Source organism: Danio rerio, chromosome 5 (assembly GCF_052040795.2).
Source record: "Danio rerio strain M-AB ecotype USA chromosome 5, GRCz13ab, whole genome shotgun sequence".
NCBI classification, from domain to species: Eukaryota; Metazoa; Chordata; class Actinopteri; order Cypriniformes; family Danionidae; genus Danio; species Danio rerio.
Window position 1 is genome coordinate 76,216,557 of NC_141025.1, and position 26,444 is coordinate 76,243,000.

At 37.6% G+C, this 26,444-nt stretch overlaps 1 protein-coding gene across 50 annotated transcripts in view; it reads right to left on the minus strand.

Moving 5' to 3' along the window:
• Window positions 1-387: 387 nt before the first annotated feature.
• The window catches only part of ank1a (ankyrin 1, erythrocytic a), a 222,930-nt gene continuing 196,873 nt past the window's right edge, over window positions 388-26,444 (minus strand). For 22 of the 50 annotated variants that reach the window (XM_087251792.1, XM_087251791.1, XM_087251785.1 and 19 more), the window contains 5 exons: window positions 23,232-23,571; window positions 13,195-13,278; window positions 8,429-8,572; window positions 4,143-4,243; window positions 1,122-1,823 (listed from right to left, as the gene is read on the minus strand). In XM_087251792.1, the coding sequence (XP_087107918.1) occupies window positions 4,169-4,243; window positions 8,429-8,572; window positions 13,195-13,278; window positions 23,232-23,571 (643 nt within the window). In that variant the 3' untranslated portion in view covers window positions 1,122-1,823; window positions 4,143-4,168. 50 annotated transcript variants of the gene reach the window in all.

Consider the following 26,444-nt stretch of genomic DNA (forward strand, 5'->3'; position numbering starts at 1 on the left):
ATCATGACAAAGACAAAATAATTTAGCAATTAGAAATTAGCTATTACACACATTTTGATCACACATTTGTAGAAAATAAAAACAATTAGGGAAATATTTAAAAAGAACAACTTAGATTTCACAGGAAATAATGTAGTAGTCTAATCATTTTGTCTTCAGCGGCTACGTGTGTACAGTATGTGTGTGCTACATTGCTGCTGCTGATATGTATGCATATCTTAAATATAGAGATATTTTGGGCTAAGTTATGTATGAACACAGGACATACTGGCTTTAATAAAATATTTGCATGATCATTTTTGGACTGCCACAAGTCCATAATAGGAAGGACTCTTGCTAAAACATCTGGCAACCCTTTAGAATAAAAGTCTATTAGTTAAAATTAGATAATATATCAGTATTTTGGAGTATTTATTAATCTTTGTTAACTGTTTTAGTCATCTCATGTCTGTTAAATAATATTACAAAAGACAATGTGTTCATTTTAATAATGCGTTAGTAATGGCAGGATTACCATGAACCAAGATTATTAAATATTTTAGAGTTAGTCTTCATTGTTAGTTCGATTGTAGTTAACCGATGGATGTGTACTTTGCAACATTAATTGCTTTTAAATGTGTATCTAACAAAATAAATGACAAGATTAAGTAAATATATAGCAATTATTGAAAGGTTAGACTTTTTCAGTAGTGTTCAAAAGAAAAAGTTATTGCTTTTTTCACTCGTAGCCTAATAATAATAATAATAATAATAATAATAATAATAATAATAATAATAATGCACAAATATCTTCCCATTAGTGGAATAAAGCAAATGCTAATGACGTGATGTTGATATAATTCTCCTCTGTGCATAATATCACGTTATTAAGAGGGTTCATATGACACAGAGGTCTGCGATATAAATGGCATCATCTGCAAACGTGTTCATACAGAGCCCCACAGTGTTAAAAGTACATCCAATGTAGCGCATCCCACCAAAAAACACACATTAAAAACTGCACAAATTGTATCCCTTGAGCCCGTATATCTCAGGCAACACACAGCTACACGAGTATTATACCTTTACAATACACAAGACACGTACTATTGGACTGAACAAGACTTCAGGAGACAGCAGCATATTCATCGCATAGGTTGATCCATATTTTGTTGTTGTTTTGGCTGTGAAAAAGAACAGGCGTACACACACACACACACAGAGTAGTACATTCACATCATATTTGAGTGCATATCATGTATAACACCAGTTTAAGAGCGTCAGAAACTCCTCCTGGCGGGATATAGCGTCAATATTTGGGTGTTCTGGACTCGCTTGGAAGACTAAATTCAGAAAAAAAAAATCTCTTGCTGGATTATTGACTTATTATTATTATTATTATTATTATTAAAACTAGCTTTCGTGTCCCACGTGCTCCTAAACGGCGATTTCAAGCGTGCGCCTCCTGCTGGCCAAAAGTCTTTCCAAATAACCATGTACAGCCCTTGCGGTACCACAGTATTTTTCCTCACCTCATAATTGCTTGCGGTCGGTGCTGTATGTAAAGGCAGGCCATGCGACAGCACGTTCACATGCTGATATTACTGAGATTACAGGAAGCACTTCTCAAATGCTTGCTCTTTTTTCATGGTTTGGTTTGGTTTTGTAAGAAATCATGCCTCTAGCCTTTATTGTTTGCTTTTTTTTTTGTTTGTTTTTAAAAAAATCCTAAAATCTCTTTTCGTGGTTGATCTCCGTTGCCTATCTGCCGCAATTTTGGGTTCTTCTTTAATTGACGCCCGTCATGAGTCAGTGAAGGATGGTTTGGGTGAAGGAGTCGAGTCCTATGAAAAAACAAACAAACAAAAGAAAATTAGCATTTCGAAAAGAAATTACAATAAAAATTGGTTTCAGATTCTTAGTTTTAGGGATATTTTGCTCCAAAACAGTGACAAATCCAGCGTTTAGATAGGATAAAACTGACTAACAAACACCCAAAGCTTGCAGTTTGTCCCTTCCGACTAAATCGATCAACAATTTTGTCACGTCACCTCATCAAATCGTAACCAATCAAATGTTCTCAAGTATCTGACATGCCCCGCCCCCTTCGAGACGCTTATAATCTGCTTTTCATTTGCTTTAAATGAATCTGTCTGCGGACTGCAAGACAGGGGTGTAACATGAAGGGCGTAACTTGTAGTAAGTTAGAGAGGCAGATATCGAGATCTCATTGAACCATGCGAAATGTCACAACCAGATGTTGTTGGCAAGATGGCGGAAATACTTAACGGTGAACATTTTCACCAAATTCCAGCAGCAAGCTTGCTTTTCCATGTGTTCTCCCATCCAGATACTGACTGGGCGCAGCCCTGCTTAGCGCAGTACAATGTAAAAGTACAATGGCAAGCGATTCAGGTATGAAAGCCTCTGCAACTGTACCTTAAAAACTGTGATTGGTTGGGTTTAGGGTTGTGGTAGGTGTAGACAATCATCACAGTGATGGTTGGGTTTAGGGTTGTGGTAGGTGTAGACGTTAACAACTGTGATGGTTGGGTTTAGGGTTGTGGTAGGTGTAGACATTCATAACTGTGATGGTTGGGTTTAGGGTTGAGGAAGGTGTAGATGTTCATAACAGTGATGGTTGGGTTTAGGGTTGTGGTAGGTGTAGACATTCACAACAGTGATGGTTGGGTTTAGGGTTGTGGTAGGTGTAGACAATCATCACAGTGATGGTTGGGTTTAGGGTTGTGGTAGGTGTAGATGTTCATAACAGTGATGGTTGGGTTTAGGGTTGAGGAAGGTGTAGACATTCACAACAGTGATGGTTGGGTTTAGGGTTGAGGAAGGTGTAGATGTTCATAACTGTGATGATTGGGTTTAGGGTTGTGGTAGGTGTAGACATTCATAACAGTGATGGTTGGGTTTAGGGTTGTGATAGCTGTAGATGTTCATAACTGTGATGGTTGGGTTTAGGGTTGTGGTAGGTGTAGACATTCATAACAGTGATGGTTGGGTTTAGGGTTGTGGTAGGTGTAGACATTCATAACAGTGATGGTTGGGTTTAGGGTTGTGGTAGGTGTAGACATTCATAACAGTGATGGTTGGGTTTAGGGTTGTGGTAGGTGTAGATGTTCAAAACAGTGATGGTTGGGTTTAGGGTTGTGGTAGGTGTAGATGTTCATAACAGTGATGGTTGGGTTAGGGTTGAGGAAGGTGTAGACGTTAATAACTATGATGGTTGAGTTTAGGGTTGGGAAACGTCTAAACGTTAATAACTGTGTTGGTTGGGTTTAGGATTTGGGTAGGTGTACACGTTAATAACTATGATAGTTGGGTTTATGGTTGAGGAAAGTGTAGACGTTAATAACTGTGATTGTTGGTTTAAGGGTTGGGGATGTGGGGGGGGGTTATTGGGAGAGGGGGTCCTGGAATATTTTATATATTTATACATATTTAATGTGCAAATTGTACTAAAATACACACATGAGATACAAATTAGCCACTAAATGAAAAAGTTATCATTGGGAAATAAAAAAAATAGGGGTCAATGATTACAGATTTCCAACTTTCTTTAAAACATCTTCATTTGTGTTTAACAGAATAAATAAAGTCAAACAGGTTTGATACAGTTCAGTTCCTAGAGAAACAGAATATTAAGTGAAAAAGCAGTGGGCGTGGCTTGTTTTTTCTACTGCAAGCTGATTGGATGTAATAAAGTAGGCATTTCTTTCAGAAAGATGGGGAAAGGGTTTGGGGAGGGTTATTACAACCTAACAGACTCCTCCTCCTCCTCACCATTTCTGTTTGTTGTCTAAACTGACAGCTGAATGGGCGTGGATAAGCATGTTAGCCACGCCCAATACCTCAGACAGACCTAATCTGAGAAATGAACTGAAAACAAACAGGAAGTGCATTTTCAGATTTCAATTTTAAATTACAAGGGCAAACTATTTATTTTTTCATAATGACATGCACAGATGAATTGTTTACTACAAAACCTGCAATGTGAGCTAGCAAAATCAATATGGTTAGTTTTGATTTCATTTGTACGTTAAAGGGTGAGTAAATGATGACAGAATTAATTTTTGGGGTGAACTGTCCCTTTAAATCTGAATGATTAAATCCCATTGGTTAGAAGGATTACGTGCAGCAGTGTCCTGTACCTGCAGGCAGGAGAAGTCTCTCAGACTCACTGCTTTACTCTCCGCAGACTCGCACATTTGACTATCTGAGCACCTCCTCTCTTCACATCCACAACATCCGGCTGGAGGAGAGAGAGCCGTCCAGAACGACAGAGAAATGAGGGAATGATGGAAACAAAGAGCAACGGGACAGATGAACAGGGCAGAGTGAAACAATCAGGTGAAGGGTTAACAGAATCCAAGTTAGAAATGAGCAGAGCGTGCAAAAAAAAACACACACACAAAACATGGAGGAGAGATGCGGTTTAGGAGAAAATAAATGGGATTTGATAAAGAGAGAAAAGCAGACAGCATCAGAAAAGGACGGGCACATTCACAGTCTAGGCAAAGAGAAATGTTTAATCAAAGTAAAGCGAATACAGGGAAACTGGACATACACCATATATAATGCACATCACATGAAGTTATCAATGAGGGTTAACTGGGACGCCCATAAAGAGGAATCACATACGAACCAAACTCTGCATGTCACTTCCTCTGTACATACGTTTATATTGTCAGAATTTTTTGTAAAAGTTACAGGCAGCATATTGTGGTTCAGAACAAAAAATGAATGTACTGTATACCAACACTGTAAAAGCGAGTTAACAGTTAACCCTTTGTAACTTGCAATTCTTGTTTTTAAATTGTTGAAACGTCGTTTAAAGTCAACTAATTGTTTTAAAAGCAACAGTTTTACGCATTCCATAAAAGTAAAGTCAACTAATCGCTTTAAAGTAAAGGTTTACACACTTTTTAAAATAGTCAATTAATTGTTTTAAAACCAATGGGTTTACTCATTTTATAGAAACAAAATTAACTAATCACTTTAATGTCAACTAATCAATTTAAAGTCAACTAATCAATGCAAAAGCATCAGGTAAACACAACTTTAAAATGAAAGCTAATTGTTTTTAAAAGCAATGGGTTTACTCACCCTATAGAAGCAATAACAACTAATTTTTTCAAAGTAAACCAATCACTTTTAAAGCAATGGGTTTACTCAACTTCTTAAAGTAAAGTCAACTAATCACTTTAAAATCAACTAATTACTTTAAAAACAATGGGTTTACTCATAGAAGCAAAGGTAACTAATCAATTTAAAGTCAACTAATCAATTTAAAAGCATCAGGTTTTCACACTTTTAATATTAAAGTCAACTAGCCACTGGAAAAGCAATGGGTTTACTCACCTTCTTAAAGTAGTCAACTAACCACCTTAAAAGCAATGGGTTTACTCACCTTGCAGAATCAAAGGCAACTAATGGCTTCAAAGTCAACTAATCTCTTTATAGCATTGGGTTTACTCACCTTTTTTAAAGTCAACTAACTGCCTTAAAAGCGATGGGTCTACTCTTCTTATACTGTAGAAGCAGTTAACTAAACACTCCAAAGTCAACTAATCATATCAAAGTTAACTAATCATTTTAAAAGCAACGGGTTTACTCACCTTTTAAAGTAAAGTCAACCAACCACCTTAAAAGCAATGGGTCTACTCATTTTATCGAAGTCAACTAATCGCCCGAAAGAGAACCAGTCACTTTAAAGTCAACTAATTAGTTTAAAAGCAAAGGGGTTTAGTCATCTTTTTTAAAGTCAACTGACCGCCTTAAATGCAATGGGTCTACTCTTCTTATAGAAACAAAGCCAAATAATCCTATCAAAGTCAACTTATCGCTTTAAAGTCAACGAATCGATTTAAAGTCAACTAAAAACTTTAAAGTCAACTAATCAATTTAAAAGCAATGGGTTTACTCACCTTTTTAAATTAAAGTCAACCACCTTATTAGCAATAGGTCTACGCACCTTACAGAAGCAGTCAACTAATTGCCCCAAAGTCAACTAATCGTTTTATTTTAAATACAATGAAATACAGTTTACTCACATTTTTAAAAACCCTCCAATCTCTTTAAAATCAATGGGTTTACTCAGAACCAAAGTCAACTTATCTGTTTAAAGCCAACTAATCGCGCCAAAGTCAACTAATCGCAGTAAAGTCAACTAATCGTTTCAAAGCAAACTAATTGCTCCACAGCCAACTAATCGCTTCAAAGTCAACTAATCGCCCTAAAGTCAACAAATCGATTTAAAAGCCAACTAATCGATTTAAAAGCAATGGGTTTACTCACAGAAGCAAAGCCAACTAATTGCTTTAAAGTCAACCCATCGCTTTAAAGTTAACCACTCCTTTTTAAAGCCAACTAATCGTTTTAAAATCAACTATCCGCTTTAAAGTCAACTAATCGGTTTAAAAGCAATGGGTTTACTCACCTTTCAAAGTAAAGTCAATTAAACGTTTTAAAAGCAACATGTTTACCTGCTTTTTTAAGTAACATCAACTAATCGCTTTTAAAGCAACAAGCTTAACGCACTTTTGAAAGTAAAATCAACTAATTGCTTCTAAAGTCAAGTAATCACTCATATAGTCAACTAATCACTTTAAAAGCTATAGATTTACTTGCTTTTATAAGTAAAGTCAACTAATCGCTTCAAAGGCAAGCTAATCGCGTCAAAGCCAACTAACTAATTTAAAGTCAACTAATCGATTTAAAAGCAATGAGTTACTTACAGAAGCAAAGCCAACTAATTGCTTCAAAGTCAACTATTCATTGTAAAGTCAACTAATCGATTTTAAAGTCAACTATTCGCTCTAAAGCCAACTAATTGATTTAAAAGCGATGGGCTTACTCACAAAAGCAAAGCCAACTTATCATTCTAAAGTCAACTTTAGAACTTTAAACTCAACTAATCACTTTAAAAGCAATGGGTTTATCCACCTTTCAAAGTAAAGTCAACTAAATGTTTTCAAAGCAACATGTTTACTCGCTTTTTTAAGCAACATCAACTAATCGCTTTTAAAGCAACAGGCTTACGCACTAATTGCGTCTAAAGTCAAGTAATCGCTTCTAAAGTTAACTAATCACTTCAAAAGCAATGGGTTTACTCACTTTTTTAAAGTAATGTCAAATAATCACTTTTAAAGCAATAAGTTTACTCATTTTTTTAAAGTAAAGTCATCTAAAGAGCTCAAAAGTAATGGGTTTACTCACCTTTTTAATGTAAAAGTCATCTAATCGCTCCAATGTTAACTAGTCATTTTAAAGTCAACGCAACGGGTTTACTCACTTTTTTTAAAGTAAAGTCAACTAATTGCTTTAAAAGCAACAAGTTAATTACATTTTTGAAATAAAGTGAAATAATAGCTCACTTTTTAGGTCAACTAATCAATGATTGTTGAAATGTTGTTTCGCTTAGGGAGCGATGTCTAGTTATGTTCTTGGAAGCAAATAAAAAAGTAATAAAAAAAATTTAAAAATACATTTAGTGTAGGTTAGTGTTCCATACATGCTTAAGGTGCACATATGAAGCATATGAACAGTTATACACTACTTTAAGCGTCCAAAATAAAGTTATGTAGCATTTTTTTCCCTTAAACATCACAGATCATCATTAATCCTGGTTCCGGCTGATTCCTCTTTTTGGAACAGAAAGAAAATCAGGACATGAAAAAAGTGCCTAAGGGAAACTGTAATGAAATTAAGCACTATAACTCCAATTATACAATGACTATTTTTTTTTAATTATATATAATATTGTGGACGTCTACTTGGTCTCTAAAGACACATAAACGTTATCCAGAGCATATATTCTGACACTTGCCCAATATTTTCACTCTTAAGTCTTTCCAAACAAATGCCATTTTCCCCCAATAACCTGGTGAATTCTTGCCGCACACTCTTGCAGATATATTATAATCTTCAGTCTCATGTAGATCACATGTATAGACTGGATCTTCTACAAGATCTATAATGCAAGACAAAAAAATAAAAATAAAATTGTATAACACTTTACAAAAAAGGGCTCAGTCGATACCATTAATTCTAAGCTAACATTAGCATTATATTTTATATTCTGCACCATTTATGCATTTGGATTTCATGATATATGGATACTATAGTAAATACTGCAGTGTTTTCAAGTCTATTTATATTGTTTTTTGTAATTGCAGCAAGTTAAGCTCTCTTGGTCGCAATACAACACTAATTGTCCTGCATAGCTGCATGCAAAAACAAAAAACAAATCACACTTGGGAATTTAATAAATGCTTTAGTTTATTCTTAGTCCATGTCCTGTTCACAGATGAAACCTTATCGTAATGTCACCAATAACGCTTTGTGTTTTGCAGTTTCCCTGATCTACTAAACTTTCACTATACAAGCATCTTTGCATTTCCCTTTTTAAACCACCTCATCTAACTCAAAAGCCCACCTTGCTGTCACGTCCCAGGACGGCATAGCTCATGAACTGTTCTCCATCAAAGTCAGGCTCACTGATATCCTGCTGCAGACCTTCAATGATCAGCTCCTGACCCCCTTCCTCCCCTTTTCCTCTCCGGACCACTTTCCTCACAATCTACATCAGCCACGAGTACAGATGGATGAGAGAATCGGTGGATGAGCAGACGAGGAGGAGACATGAAAACAGATAATCAGGGTGACAGATGGGGAAAAACAACATGCAAAAATAACAGTGTGATTGAAAGTTGCTCTTAAAGTCAACATGAAACATCCCAATGCATCTATCTGACCTATTTTCTATACTGTAATCTAGAGTTAAAGGGATAGTTCACCAAAAAACGTCACTGTTTACTCACCCCCAAGTGTTTCCAAACACATATGAGTTTCTTTCTTCTGTTGAACACTAAAGAAGATCATTTGAAGAAAACTGGAAACCTGTAACCATTGACTTCCATAGAAGGAAAAGCAATGGAAGTCAGGTATTCATTATTCTTCAAATGATCTTCTTTCGTGTTCAACAGAATAAAGAAACTCATAAAGATTTAATACAAGGCCAGGGTGAGTAAACGATGACCCGTTTATTAAGGGTGCTTTCACATCTGTAGTTCGCTTCATTTGGTCAGGACCAAGCGCAATAAATGATTGAGTGTTGAGTGTTTCAGCACATAAGAGCAGCACGTAATAAAATATAGCCTATATTTCGTTGCGCTCAGCAGCTATGCACTAATAAAGTTCTTTATGTATTTAAAATGTCCTTTTTAATTTTACCACGTTATATAAAAACAAACACACTTGTTTGATGACACAGAACACATTTTGAACTTGCAGTTTTCCCCATCAAAAAAGTGCTGCGCAGCTGGAAGACAGAAAAAAGGTTGCCTAGTTTCTGCGTTCACTCACCCCGAAAATGCTCTGTTTGCATGATTTGATTAATTTCATCGTATCCAAATACTTTATAAATAATATTTAAAACATTCTCCGGTGTTTATTTATTTATTTAATTTTTTATAAAATATCTAAAATCTTTTTTTCAAAGAGGCTTTTGAAAAATGAAAGTTTAATATAAATTTGAAACAGTTTGATATAGTACCTAATTGTTATAGCTATAGCTTTTGTTTTATATTGGTTTATTTATTTAATGTAATTCTATTATAGGCCTATCTGATATTTGTAATTCTTTAAATTATTTCAATATAGGGCTATTTTATCTAGATATGACACTATTGTTTTGAGCCTACAAAAGTGGACATGAAATTTGTAAAGTTTAATGTCTTACTGTTGTATTCATATAGTGTATTATCTCCAAAATAAATTAAAACAATAAAAATAAAAGAAAAAAGCCGCTCGCGGCATCAACAGAGCTGTGAATGGAGCGCTCTTTTCCTCGGTCTCACACACATACACAGGCATCTAAACCCGCAAAAACACACTTATTAAACTTGACAAAACCTCTTGAAAACCTTTACTGTCTGCTGTGTCTTTAATATGGTGTAAAGATTATTAGGCGTTATTGAAACATCAAAGATGCAGCAAAGAAAGATCATTTTATGCAACAGCCTTACATTTAAAAGAGAAACATAAGGGCGATCATATGCAAAAAAGACCCCAGCCTATAATTTGTTCCAGATGTTTCTTTCCCTTATTTATTTGTTTATGTGTTTGGCGCATGTACTCGTGTGCGATCGGAAAACTGTGCCCGCCTCTCCTTTCACTCCGCCCCGAAGCCCCGGCTGGCCCTCTTTGGCCCAAGGTATTCGGCGGGCCAAAAAAGGCCGGCCGCTGGCCCCAAGAAAGCCCCGCTTTAGGCCCCAGAAGTGACAGTGGAAACGCCACTGGCCTTGGCTCGCCCTGGCTTGCTCGCTTTAGGCGCGATAGTGGAAACACGGCTATTGTTGCATCTTCTGCCGTCTTTGGGTCGGCTGCTGGCTTTGGTCCGAACCAGTTGAACCGAACCAAAATGCAGTCATCTGACAAAATCCACATCTCTCATTGGCCAGATTTTGTTGAACATATTTCCTAAACTGCTTATTGATTGGTCGGAATTCACGTGCAGCAAAATGCCAGTGAACTCCCGCAAGTAAACAAAACCTTTTACTATGGAGGCACGACTGTGCTGGCTGATTGTATCCCCTCTTTAGACAAACTATACATTACGAAAATGAAGCGCGGCCGCGGCTGGAAAACATTGTTTAATGTATCGCTCGTTACTTCAGAAGGAGGCGTGAATTAATTTAGCTAAACTGCGACATGCTCATCTTGCGGAAATATTACCAACGATCCATCAGGTAATGTTTTCCCCTCTCTCTCTCTCTCTCTCTCTCTCTCTCTCTCTCTCTCTCTCTGTTGGTAAAGCGCTGTCAACAAATATTTTTCCTCCATATCCCATAATGCACACCGCATCGGCCTACGGCAGCTGGATTAGTCCAAAAGGCCCAGTACTTTTTGCGGTTGGGTCTGTTTTAGTACGGATCATATTCTCACCACAAACGAACCGCTGCAGGGTTCGTTTGAAAGCGTACCGAGACCACCTCTTCAAGCAGATCTCGGTACGCTTATTTGGTCCGCTTTTGGTGTGCACTCGAGTACTTTGCTGCATTCTCACCTGCCCAAACGAACCGCACCAAAAGGGGAAACGAACTCTAGTGCGATTCAATCGAACTAAATAAGGCAGGTGTGAAAGCACCCTAAGTTAGTCTTACCTATCCTTTTAATAATGGTACGTTTTCTAGTAACTACTGTATATTACACTCAAATAGATGCAGGGTGTAACCCAATGTTGGGTCAATTATGGACAAACTGTTGTGTTCAAAAGCTTTATTAAAATTTGGGTTTGTTCATGTTTGACCCAGTGTTGGGTTATGACAAACCAGCATTAGCAACATGCATGAATTAATCTGCTGTGGTAATTCTACAATTGCTATGATAACACAACTACTATAGTTATATTAAACAATTACTGTCTACAACAGAGGTGTCCAAACTCGGTCCTGGAGAGCCGGTGTCCTATTTTACTTCCATAAAATAGGCATATTTTAATTCCAACCTGAATTAAACAAACCTGAACCAGCCAATCAAGCTTTTTCTTGGTATACTAGAAACTTCCTGGGAGGTGTGTTAAAGGAAGTTGGAGATAAACTATGCAGGATACTGGCCCTCCAGGACCGAGTTTGGACACCCCTGGTCTGCTGCTACTATAGGGTGTATCATACTACAATACACCACAGTTAGCTGTAGTAAAAACTAAAGTATACTAGAGTATTTTTTTGCAGTTCATAACTTCACTAAAGGCTGGTTTATACTTTTGTGCGTAGCGATCGGCATGACCCATGGCGCCTGCCTTGTATGTAGTCGTGCATTTCTGCACGCACTTCTAAAACACTAGCTGGCAGTAGGTTTGTATGATTGTCTGTTTCGAGTTTCTTCACGTGTGCTTTGTTTTATTCTGAATGCTACAAGTAGCTAAAACTCGCTCATTCAGGGAATTCAGGGGGACGTGCAACAAAATTAATCGTAAGGTAAACACAAAACAAAAGTTTCCATCTGGAGCTCCTTCACAGGACTCGACACATCAAGGTAGTTCAATTGTCTTTTAGTTCATGTAATATGCAGTTGAAGTCAGATTTATTAGCCCCCTTTGAATTATTATTATTATTATTTTATATTTCCCAAATGATGTTTAACAGTGCAATGAAATTTTCACAGTGTGTCTGATAATATTTTTTCTTCTGGAGAAAGTCTTATTTGTTTTATTTCGGCAAGAACAAATACACTTTTAAATTTTTAAAAACTCATTTTAAGGTCAAAATTATTAGCCCCTTTAAGCTATATTTCTATTGATAGTCTACAGAACAAACCATCATTATACAATAACTTGCCTAATTACCCAAACCTGATTAGTTAACCTAATGAACCTAGTTAAGCCTTTAAATATCACTTTAAGCTGTTTAGAAGTGTCTTAAAATATCTAGTCAAATATTATTCACTGTCATCATGGCAAAAATAAAATAAATCACTTATTAGAGATGAGTTATTAAAACTATTATGATTAGAAATATGCTGAAAAAGATTTACTCTCCGTTAAACAAAAATTGGGGGAAATATTAACAGGGGGGCTAATACTTTTGACTTCAACGGAATAAGATCACATGTAATTAGATTTGCATTGTAAACCTTAAATTAAAAAAACAAAGTTTTTAGTTATTATATATAATGTCATTTATTTGATGGCACACTGTAAAAAAGACATCTTGCTTGCTAAAAATATTTTTAGTTAAATGAAATGAACTTTTCTAGTCATTTCAACTTACATCAATCAAACTGACTACAATATTAGCTAAACTTTGCATAAATAATATTTTTTTTCTGTTGAAACTTGATTAACTTATTAAAATACGTTAAAATATAAGTTACAGTTAAAGTGATGTAAAAAACATTTGTTATTCTATCAATAATTTTTTTTAAGTGTGTGAGTGTTATGGTGTTCTCTTCGAAAGCGATATATAAGATGTTGCTTTATAGAAGTTGATAAATGAAGTTATTTATAAAGGATTTTCAGCACAGGATGCATTTCAGGGTTTTCGGCAGTGCATTAGGATTTAAAACAGAGAAACAAACCCAAACCCAGCAAACCTTTAACACAGCACAAAATGTAAATAATTTTCATGATCATGGAGATGGATTTGAAATGAATGACTTCGCTTCAGGCCAAAAAATCAAAAGCAGGATGGGATTGCTGACCTTTTTGGTGACGATGTTGCCATGCTCGTCTGTGAATTGCTCCTCGCTCACTTGCTCTCCTGGAAGATCCTCAGCCTCATCACCCTGGGTGAGATATGACAAAAGCAACTTAAAATGTGATATGGCCCATATGTGCGCTTCTCTCGCTCTTCGATTCCACACAGATGTCAATGGGGTTAGATTTGTGACACATTTCTGTGCTGAACAGATTGTGTTTTGAGCACGCTAAATGGATTGTTGCACGCGCGTTAAGAATTGTGCGTCCAACAAGCCTTTTTGCAAGTGTTGATTGTTAATGCGTGTGCAAAAAGCCATTTTGAGAGATCAAAACGTTTTTTGTGCACAGAATTGTTAGCATGCACACAACAAGCCATTTTGCAAGACAAAAACATGATCTTTAGCGTACAGAATTGTTAGCGCCTGTGCAACAAGCCATTCTGTGTGCTTGAAACATGATCTTTTGTGCACACAACTGTTAGCATGTGCGCACCCTGTTAAAAAATCCAGCTTAAACCAGCCTAGGATGGTTGGCTGGTTTTAGCTGGTCGACCAGGCTGGTTTAAGAGGGGTTTTGGCCACTTCCAGGCTAGTTTCTAGCCATTTACAGCCTGGTTTTAGCTGGACAGGCTTGGAGATGACCAGCTAAAACCAGCTTGACCAGCCTATCCAGGCTGGAAGCCCATCCAGACCCAGCTATGTCCAGCTTAAACCAGGATGGTCAAGCTGGTTTTAGATGGTTTTAGCTGGTCACGTTCCAGCCTGACCAGCTAAGACCAGGCTGGAAATGGCTGGAAACCAGCCTGGAAGTGGCCAAAACCCCTCTAAAACCTGGCTGGTCCACCAGCTAAAACCTGCCAACCATCCTAGGCTGGTTTAAGCTGGATTTTTAGCAAGGCAACAAGCCATTTTGTAAGCTTAAAACATGATCTTTTGTTCACACAATTGTTAGCATGTAGGCAACAAGCCATTTTGTCTGCTCAAAACATGATCTTTTGCAGACAGAATTATTAGCGGGTGAGAAAAAAGCCATTTTGTGAGCTTAAAACATGATCTTTTATGCACAAAATTGCTAGCGAGTGCAAAAAAGCCATTTTGTAAGCTTAAAACATGACCTTTTGCAGACAGAATTGTTAGCTAGTGCAAAAAAAGCCATTTTGTGTGCTTAAAACATGATCTTTTATGCACAAAATTGCTAGCGAGTGCAAAAAAAAGCTATTTTGTGAGCTTTTAAACATGATCTTTTGCAGACAGAATTGTTAGCGTGTGCGAAAAAAGCCATTTTGTAAGCTTAAAACATGACCTTTTGCAGACAGAATTGTTAGCTAGTGCAAAAAAAGCCATTTTGTGAGCCTAAAACATGATCTTTTATGCACAAAATTGCTAGCGAGTGCAAAAAAAGCCATTTTGTGTGCTTAAAACATGATCTTTTGCAGACAGAATTGTTAGCTAGTGCAAAAAAAGCCATTTTGTGAGCTTAAAACATGATCTTTTATGCACAAAATTGCTAGCGAGTGCAAAAAAAGCCCTTTTGTGAGCTTAAAACATGATCTTTTATGCACAAAATTGCTAGCGAGTGCAAAAAAAGCCATTTTGTGTGCTTAAAACATGACCTTTTGCAGACAGAATTGTTAGCAAGTGCAAAAAAAAAGCCATTTTGTGTGCTCAATGCATGATCTTTTGCGCACAGAATTGTTAGCATGTCTGCAACAAGCCATGTTGTGTGCTCAAAACATGATTTTTTGTGCACAGATATGTTAATGCATGTGCAACAAACCATTTTGTGTGCTCAATACATGATCTTGTGTGCACAGAATTGTTAGCGCGTGTGCAACAAGGCGTTTTGTGTGTTCATAACATGATCTTTTACGCACAGAAGTGTGTCACAAATCTAATCCCATAGACACCCTTTGAAAAAAAATGATCTTGAGCTCTTCTCAGGGAACATTAATGTGATTGCATTAATGTGTACCATATCATTTTATTTTGATGGAATTCGGAGTAAAAATGCTTGCAGTTTACACGCATTTTTAAATGAAACACTGACAGATCACCCATGAAAAGCAAAGGCTACATCAAGAAGCCTGTGCATTAATCATGAGTAAAATACATCACTGTTTACCATAGTTTACAGCTGGTTATGTGGATTGATGAAACATAGAGGTCAAATGCTGATGCAAAGTTAAAATGATTCAAATGTAAAGTTATAATCTTTATAAATAACTTAAATAATGATTAAATGCACAAGAAAATGTCAAATGATACAAAAATCTGTTATTATTTTTTAGCGTCCTTTATATTTACTAGAACACTACAGTAAACTACAGTTCATTAAACTACAGTATAGTCCACTACAGTACAGTAAACTACAGTATAGTCCACTCCAGTACAGTAAACTACAGTATAGTCCACTACAGTACAGTAAACTACAGTATAGTCGACTACAGTACAGTAAACTACAGTTCAGTAAAGTAAACTACAGTATAGTCCACTACAGTACAAGTAACTACAGTTCAGTAAACTACACTATAGTCCACTACAGTACAAGAAACTACAGTTCAGTGAACTACAGTATAGTCCACTACTGTACAGTAAACTACAGTTCAGTAAAGTAAACTACAGTATAGTCCACTACAGTACAGTAAACTACAGTTCACTACAGTTCAGTAAACTACAGTATAGTCCACTACAGTACAGTAAACTACAGTATAGTCCACTACAATACAGTAAACTAGTTCACTACAGTACTGTAAACTAGTTTAGTACAGTAAACTACAGTATAGTCCACTACAAAATAGTTCACTACAGTCCACTAAACTACAGTTCAGTACTGTAAACTACAGTATAGTTCACTACAGTACAGTAAACTACAGTTCAGTAAATAAACTACAGTATAGTCTACTACAGGAACGTAAACTTCAGTACAGTAAACTAGAGTACAGTAAACTACAGTATAGCCTACTACAGTACATTAAACTACAGTTCAGTAAATAAACTACAGTATAGTCTACTACAGTACAGTAAACTAGTTCGCTACAGTACAGTAAACTACAGTGCACTACATTACAGTAAACTACAGTATAGTCTACTGAAGTACAGTAAACTACAGTTCAGTAAATAAACTACAGTATAGTCTACTACAGTACAGTAAACTACAGTGCACTACATTACAGTAAACTACAGTATAGTCTACTGAAGTACAGTAAACTACAGTTCAGTAAATAAACTACAGTATAGTCCACTACAGTACAATAAACTACAGTATAGTCCACTACAGTACAGTAAACTAGTTAACTACAGTAAAGTAAACTACAGTTCACTACAGTACAGTAAACTACAGTTATGTAAATAAACTACAGTATAGTCCACTACAGTACAATAAACTACAGTATAGTCCACTACAGTACAGTAAACTTGTTAACTACAGTAAAGTAAACTACAGTTCACTACAGTACAGTAAACTACAGTATAGTCCACTACAGTAATGTAAACTACAGTATAGTCCACTACAGAACAGTAAACTACAGTACACTAAACTACAGTTCAGTACAGTAAACTACAGTATAGTCCACTACAGTAATGTAAACTACAGTATAGTCCACTACAGAACAGTAAACTACAGTATAGTCCACTACAGAACAGTAAACTACAGTACACTAAACTACAGTTCAGTACAGTAAACTACAGTATATTCCACTACAGTAATGTAATCTACAGTATAGTCCACTGCAGTACAGTAAACTACAGTTCACTACAGCACAGTAAACTACAGTCCACTACAGTACAGTAAACTACAGTATAGTTCACTACAGTACAGCAAACTACAGTATAGTCCACTACAGTACAGTAAACTACAGTTCAGTACAGCAAACTACAGTATAGTCCACTACAGTACAGTAAACTACAGTTCAGTACAGTAAACTACAGTATAGTCCACTACAGTAAAGTAAACTACAGTTAATTAAACTACAGTATAGTCCACTACAGTACAGTAAAGTACAGTTCAGTACAGTAAACTACAGTATAGTCCACTACAGTAAAGTAAACTACAGTTAATTAAACTACAGTATAGTCCACTACAGTACAGTAAACTACAGTTCAGTACAGTAAACTACAGTATAGTCCACTACAGTACAGTAAACTACAGTTCTTACAGGCTGCTGGCATCTGTTGAACTCAAACGAGGTCAGATGAAACTTGACCCAACCATCTGAGTCTCACAGTAAAGCCTTAGATTAACAGCCTTACACATTCCACCACAGTTACTCTTTAATGATAGAATCTTTCAAGAAATACACAGAGTAAATCTCTAACTCCTGCCCGCGGTGGTCAGTACCTTCAGTATAACCCTGCGGCGCACGACCCGAGTGGTGACGTTTTCCTCCTCGTCTGCCACTCCTTCATTCTCGCCCAGCTCTCGGTCCAGCTGAGTGTGTATGTAGGCCAGCACAGAGCGCACTGAGCTGCTGGCGATATACAGAACATTCTGGCAGCTGATCACCATAAAGGCGAGCAGAATAAAGCTGAAGAACAGCTCCGTGACCAGAGCCCACATGCTGGAGCCGGTTCAGAAACACGCTCAAAAACAACAGTGATGTATTCAGAGGGTCAGGGGAGGCTGTTTTCTTCCCCTAGTTTCTGTAGTCCACAGCTTTCATCTAAAGAAAGCAGGCAATTCTTGATCTCAGGCTATATTCCTTCCTCGCTCATTTCTTCATTCAGATGGCTGTGTTGGGAATGTGCTTGGCTGTAGTTTCCTTTTTTGACTCTCTCTCTCTCTCTCTCTCTCTCTTGCTCTCTCTTTTAGCCGTCCAAAAACGTCCTCCTTCTGTCCAGTGTCTGATTGCACATGTGATCTGTGAGCTCTAAATACTAACATTGTGAGGACAACTTGCATGTTGTGTCTTTTTACTGTGTTTATCATTGCATTATGTCTTTTGCCATTGTTATCGGATTTCCTTATCATTTTTTAACCCAATAGTTTGGAGCTTTACAGAATATTACACTCACCGGCCACTTCATTAGGTACGCCTGTCCAACTGCTAGTTAATGCAGATATCTAGTCAACCAGTCCCATGGCAGCACCTAAATGCATTAAGGCATGTAGACATGGTCAAGACAATCTGCTGCAGTTCAAACCGAGCGTCAGAATGGCGAAGAAAGGTGATTTTAGTGACTTTAAATGTGGCATGGTTGTTTTATAATTTTAGGATGACTTTGCTGAAAGGTTTTGATCCACAATGTTGACTACTGTATAACTTTCAGGAAAGGAGGACTTTTTTTATTGAATTGTGTGTTAGAGTCAGCTAAGTTGGCAATATGGAGAACCAGATAAAACAAAAGGTTGGGTATGGGTCCAATAAGTGCCAAAATGGTTATTAAAGAGATGATAACTGCTGGAATAAAGATAAATTAAATTCCATAAATTGGTAAAGCGGTAAAGTGAAGTGGTCTTTCAGCGTTCTTTGTAGGACTGCTAAATAAATTGCTGATTTGGAGATTTTAAGAATGTTTTAGGAGGTACTAATTGTATGTTTATGTGAGAATTGCTGTATATAATTAAAGCAAAATGGTTAAGCCTTTCTTTCTTTCTTTCTTTCTTTCTTTCTTTCTTTCTTTCTTTCTTTCTTTCTTTCTTTCTTTCTTTCTTTCTTTCTTTCTTTCTTTCTTTCTTTCTCTTTCAGCAGTCCAAAAAATGTCCTCCTTCTGTGCAGTATCTGATTGCACATGTGACCTGTGAGCTCTAAATACACACAATGTGAAGACAACTCTCTTGTTGTGGCTCTTTACTAGGCAGTGAACCAACAGCTGTTAACATTTTCACACCAGCTGCATGCTTTGGTTTACATGTAGCATGACAGGGTTAAACTGAACAGACACAACAGAAATTTTGTCAGCTTTTCTATAATATATATATATATATATATATATATATATATATATATATATATATATATATATATATATATATATATATATATATATATATATATATATATATATAATAGAAAAGCTGACAAAATTTCTGTTGTGTCATATATATATATGCCTGACTGAAAAATGTATTTGATTTATAAATATAATACACTGTCATCATGGCAAAGTCAAAAGAAATCAATTATTGGTTATTAAAATTATTATGTTTATAACTATGATTATTTGAAAATTTGAAAAATAATTGAAAATTTGCAGGAAGGCTAATATAGGGCTAGTATATATACTGTATTTAAACAAACAAACAAACAAACAAACATAAATAAATATTTGTTACATGCAAATAATACAATTTTATGGTAACACTTTAACTTAGGTCACAATTCATCCTATTAACTACTGGCTTCTTACCTGATTATTATTAAGTTATTAACTTGATTAGTAGTCACAAAGCATGATCTTATTCTGCATCCCTAATCAAAACCTAAACCAAACTTCTACCTTACTAACTATTATTAAGCAGCTAATCAGCAGTTTATTAAGCTATTAGTGTTAGTTAATGGTTTGTTAATACAGTGAACTGTGACCTAAGCTAAAGTGTTATTATAATATAATTATAGAAAATGTAAAAAATAATTTAAAAAATGTATAATTATAATATAGTTTTATCCTTTAAAATAAATATTTCCCTATAGCCGCATTGTGTGTCTTTGAGTTTATGACCTTACTGTCCATGCTTTCCAGCTCCATATATAATATTCCTTCCCCCTTCAGATGACAGAGGTGGACCACGTCTATATTTAGACACCAATGTCTACTGTCCATCTAGGGACTGGCTGTACATGTATGTGTGCAACCACATGATAGTGCCAACAATTGTGCAGACTTGAGTTTCTATCAACCTTATGAAAACAAAGCATAGAGCAATCGATTCTGTGACTTTGGGCTTGTTATTTTAATAAAGTCACAAGTAATATGGTTTATTGTTTGGCTTCTACAGCAAAGTACAGTCAGACTGACCACTAATCACTGCTATCTCCAACCAAATACCGTCATAGTAAGCTTTATAATTCCTTCACATGTTTAATATCTCTCAGTTCCTTTAAAACAGGGAGTGCATTGTTGGAATGAATTTTAAATTAAAAGGAAATGGACCACAAATCAAAGGAATTTCCTTAAAGAAAACTCCGCCTTTTTAAATGTTTTGATGCTAATGCTAATGGTCAAATCTAATTCAATTCATTATGCTAAGCTAAGCTAAAAGTGACCCCACCAGAACAAATAAAATCAACCCAGGCTCATTCTGAAAATGTACCCCTATATACATTTCTGGAGAGCGGCAAATACGTCCCGGTAGGTAGTTTTTTTGTTTTTTTTTTTGCAGTTTTTGCTTTCATGAATTTTCACAAACAGAAGCCGCTTTTGTATGCTTTTTCAGATCTCAAATGTCTCTCACAAGTGCCATTCACGCCTGCTGTTTTCACTTAAACCCACCAGAGGTCACTATCACCTGACTGACTTGCTGACAGATTAACCGACCGATCCCCCACCCTCCCCTTCCCTACATCCCAACCAATAGTGTTTTAAAAAGCACCGATTGTCCCGCCCACCAACTTCCCTAAACCCAACCGACAGTTTTAAAAAGCAATCCAGAAAAAGAAAAGACCTCATTTTTTTTACCACATTTTCAGATTTTAACTACTTTCTAAATCAAAAAACTTTTCAGTTGTGAAGCTATTTTATTAGTCAAGTAGTGCAGTAGTGTCCACACAAGCTACATTTACAGATCGCGGATCAACAAGTGATGGCACTGACATTCAAGGAGCTCTAAGGCCAGTGTCTAGCCGATGAAAGTAAATCCATTTGATGGCGAGAATGACAATTTCTTCTTATTTCTGTTTTACACTGTTCAACAACAAGTTTTTGGTGCATTACTGCCACTTCTAGTTGGTGACGTCGTCAGCCGAAACTTGCTTGATGGAAAGATGACTGAGGGAGCGGAGTTATTTGTGAAGCAGGATTCCTCGTGACCTTACCTTGAGTAGAACATGTTAGGATGCAATAACTTAATTTCTGATGTTGTGCTCAAAAACAAAAAAAATCAATAAAACTAGGCGTGTGTGTGTGTGTATATATATATATATATATATATATATATATATATATATATATATATATATATATATATATATATATATATATATATATAGATATATATATACACACACACACACACACACACACACACACACACCTAGTTTTATTGATTTTTTTTGTTTTTGCTGTTATATACTATGGTTTGTTTCTGTTTAGTACAGCATATTATTTACAGTAAGTAACTGAACTGAGTTATTCTGCCTCATATGATTCATTGACCGTTTTATTGATCACTAAGATATGATTGACTTGGATTTAAGTTGCTTCGATTAAAAAATGAAAATTGTAAAAAAACCAAATGTAATTGTAAAGACCAAATGCAGCCATACGTAGCTCTGGCTACATAATTTGCTTTCTCCAGAAATGTATACGGGGGGTCGTTTTCAAAATTATAAAAAAATTCAACTGAATAGAATAAAAACTGCTTCAAATCAACTGTTTAACTTGTAAAATGAGCTTTTTTTTCCAAAAACAAACAAACAAACAAAAAAACAAAAAAAAGTTAAGTGTCCCTCTAAAATATGATATAATGATTGAAACATATGTGCCCTCAGTTAATAGACAGTACATCAAATATGTGAAAAAACTACAACATGATATGACACAAAATTCATAGAGATCCAAATGTCGGTTACCATGTCATGTCAACACATAGTTAAAGATGTGAAATGCATTTTTATACAATTATTTACAAAAATGCTTTCATAATCCCTGCAAACTTTTCAATCGAACACAAAATTACTGTGTCCACCAGAACAATAAGGATGTCACGATCACCAGCAAACTAAAACACCTTAGATCGCTGGAAAACACTCACAAGTGTTGACGGACTACAAATCCACCATTTCAAGGACTACAACTCCATACATGCACTTCACTCACACACATGTTCCAGATCCTGACTGATTACACTCTCACAGCTGAAGCTGCTCACAGACTGATTACTTGGACTATAAGAACACATCTCAAACACCCAGTTGCTGCTTAGTCTTGTTATCTGTTTAGTAACATTACAACTAGTTTTTCTTGCCTTGCCTTCAGTGTTTTGAACCTTTGCTTTGTTTTGTTTGATTATTCCTGTATGCTGCCTGCCTTCTGACCATTCTGACTCTGAATTGCCTTCATACATCTGTTTGCCCCTGTGTTGACCATTGCTGGCCTGAACTCACTAATAAACCTGCATGTTGATCCGCACTTCTGTTGTCAGTGTCACTTCCCCGGTTATTGTCTCATTGTCTTAGCAATGAGTGTCTCAAAGTGAGCTGTATATAAGTGTGTGTAATCAGTGCCTGAGCAGCATCAGCTGTGTGTATGTAATCAGTCAGGATCAGAAACATGTGTGTGTGAGAGCGGAGTGCATGTATGGAGTTGTAGTCCTTGAAATGGTGGCTAAGTAGTCCGTTAACACTTGTGAGTGTTTTCCAGTGATCTATGGTGTTTTAGATCGCGGGTGATTGTGACAAAGGAACTTGTGTGTAGTGTTTGACCACCAGCTGAGTATTTCCAACCATAACTCAATTACGGACTACAGGTTATTGGGGATTTCTTGGAAAATCCGCCCGATCTATGTCAAAGTGATTGTCCTTTTGGCAGGCCTATAGAGCAATGGAAATTAAATCCTGTTTGCACATCACTTGACCTTCAACTAAAGACCTAAGAGAAGAAACCTTTTACACTACATCCCAGCAAACATTCTACATTCCTACTAGCAAACATCAAGTGCCCGGTGTGTGTCAATGCAAATTAAATCTGTCAAACATCAAATAAAAAAACAACACGTTTCACCTTCAACTTGAGACCTACTGTGAAATAAATTGTCTACTACATCCCCAAAATGTCAAACCTTTCACACAAAGATTCTACACTGCCACTAGCAAACATTAAGTGCTTGGTACAGTATGTGACAATGCGAATGAAATCTAATCCAATAAAACTAAATCTCTTCTTACCTGTCCGCTCAGACGCATGTCCTCCCAAGCGCGCATGTTGGTTGTTCTGTGCGGGAAGCCGAGTCCTTTCTCAAACGGCTGAGTCCCCTGATAATGGCCATGGATGATCTCAGAGTGCCCCATGTCCCGCACTGGCTCAATCAGAGCCTCCTGGCCCAAACAAGACTGCTTGGAGTCAGAGTCCACCGTGGCTCGCACCGATGACATCATAGACTCTATTGCCTGCCTAGGAAGGGAGCATTGCAAAGACGCCAATCTGTTCTGAGTCGCTTCTGCAGCCGAATGCCAACCAGGAGAGCCCTGATCCTGCAGATAAGACAGGAACGACCCTGCGCTTAACCTGAGAAATGAGAAAGAAAATTAGGGGAGGTAATGACAGCGCGGTCAGCAGTGAACACTGAGAGTGGGAGCCCTAACCTGATTTCACCAAGTAGGACATGTTCCTGGATTAACATCTATGTTGATCCTGGAACAACATTCCAATCAGCCAATCAGAATTAAGGGATATGTTTACAGTTTATCTTAGGTTTAGACTTACGATTATGTTTACATGATTGTTATCCAACTATTATTCCCCTTTGATTTTGGGAATAATTTACAGTTCAAGAGTTCACACTTAGATAACGGTTGACTTTGTTAGTAGGTTTGGCATGCTGTCCTGGGAGAGAACCAGGGCTTAATTTGTGCCGGAACAAGCTGGATCCGGCACTTCTGAAATCTGATCCGACACCTCATTTTACCTATCCCCCTATTCATCCGCCCTCCTCCCCTGTCCGCTGTTCACTTTCACTTTGTTCTGTGTCTCCTCTACACCCTTTTCACTTTCATCCGCAACAATCAACCCCCGCCCCGGCTCTTAACTTAGGTTCGCGACACCCCTCCGCTATCCAAGGTAAAGTCTAGATCGGATATGCGGCCGGCCGGAAGTGCGATATGCACATTAATATAGCAGCATTTTTTTATGAGACTGTATAACAATAATTATATTTGTACAGTACCGTAACGATCAACCCAGACTCATTCTGAAAACGTAGTCCCGTGGAGACCTCGTTTCTGGAGACTACAAAATACGTCTCGAGAGGTACGTATTTTTGCAGTTTTTGTTTTCGCGAATCCGCGAGAGGCCGCTGTGTGCGCTTTTACGCATCTCAATTGTCTCTCTCAAGTGGCGTTCGCACCGCACTGTTCTTGCGTAAACCGGGCAGAGGCCGCTGTCGAACGACCGTCTGTCTGACTGACTGAATTATTCAATTATTCAACTGGGAGCTAAGCGGACAAACTGGTAGCAGCGGGAAAGCCCTCCACTCGGAGGCGAGCCGTCGGCCGGCGAGCGCGAAGAGGAGCAGCGGAGCGGCGCCACACCCAGCAGCGTTCGCTCGAGAAAAACTAAACGCAGCCGTATGTACCTCCGGCCACGTAAATCGCGGTCTCCAGAAATGTCCGCGGGGCTACGTTTCCAGAATGAGCTTGGGTTGGAATTATTGATTGGGCGATCAGCTGACCCACCCTCCTCCTCCTTCCCTGAAACCAACCAATTTTACCAATTGACCTGCTCGCCTACCTCCCTAAACCCAACCAATAATTTACAAAAGCTGTCCAGAAAAAGAAAAGCCCTCATCTGTTTTTTACCACGTTTTTAGATTTTACCATATTCTTACCCTGTTATGAACTTGTTGACTTTATTTTTTGGATTCTATTTCTGGAACCGCTCTTCCCCGGTACTCGAACCCAGTTGTCGTCGTCAGCTCATCTCTTTGTCTCAAGCCTGTCGACGTACACAACTAGCTAACTGAACAAACTGGTTGCAGTGGGAAAGCCCTCCACATGGAGATAAGGGGTCAGCCGTTAAGCGCGAAAAGGAACGGCGTCATACCGCCCCATAGCGTTCGCTTAAAAAGTGAAATGCAGCCATACGTACCTCCGGCTACATAATTCACGGTCTCCAGAAACTCCACGGGACTACGTTTTCAGAATGGGAAATTTATTAAATAGTAGAAATAGTTTTCATTTACTTCCGGCCGCAAACGATACCGATAACGATACCTGTTGTCACATGTCTTTAGGCTGTCAAAGGAAACCAGAGTACCTGGGGAAAACCCACGCGAACATGAGGAGAACATGTCAACTCCGCACCGAAAGTGCTGACTGGCTCAGATAAGACTAGAACCAGCGACCTTCTTGCTGTGAGGCAGCAGTGCTAGCCACTAAGCCGCCGTGTCGCCCGATCCTAGAATTGAGTAGAAGGAAGAAGGGATGGATGGGGGAGGGGGGGGGTCTTCCTAAACAAAGATAGGTAATGGAGTTAAGTTAAGGTCACACTGAATTTTTCTCCCCATAAACTCCCATTCATATGCACACAAATACGTCAGACTAGAAACACAAGCTCTTGCAAGTTTGGCAGATCGCTGCCTTGGAAATTCAAGCTCTGAACTCTGACCTGCGAAATCGCATCACTTGACTGCGTGAGACCAATCCTGGCCTCAATTTAAAATATGAAACAATCGCTGGCTTTTTTGAATGTTTAATCATCTTGTTTAATCCTGCCCCTTTTCACAGCGCCATATGACAGAATTTCGCAAGTTCAAACTCTAGTGCGACCGCAGCTTTACGCTGGACATTTATATTAAATTTGGACTAATCCGATTGGCTAGCTAATGATTAGCAATAGGTATCAGCTGCGGTCAATCATATCACATGCTCCTCTCAAAATTAGTTTGTGAAACTTCACTTATGGTTGTGTTTAGGGGTAGGGAATAGGTATGGATTACATTTTTCAGCAAAAATAATGTTCTAGGATCGACAGAAATGTTAATCCAGGATCGCACCTTACTTGGCAAAATCATGACGTGCGAGTGGAAGTGGCCTTACTTTTGTTTCCCTGCAAGAAACACAGACACTCCATGAAAAGAAACAACTAAATGAGCAGAGCTTTTGCATTTCTTTGTCTAAACGAAGACTTCTGTAAACAGTCAGTTTATTGACTAGTCTGACAGTATTTCTAACCAGTGCTGAATTTATGAATTGCGAGGTCCCGGAACAGATCGGGGTAACGGATAAGGCATGTTAAGCCTGGTTTATACTTCTGCGTCAAGTGATCGGCGTAACCCACGGCGCATGCAACGCGCGTAGCTGTGCATTTATACTTCTGCGCGCTGTCTCTGTTGGTCTGCATTATCACTTCCGAAAACGCTAGTAGGCAGTAAGGTGTAAATG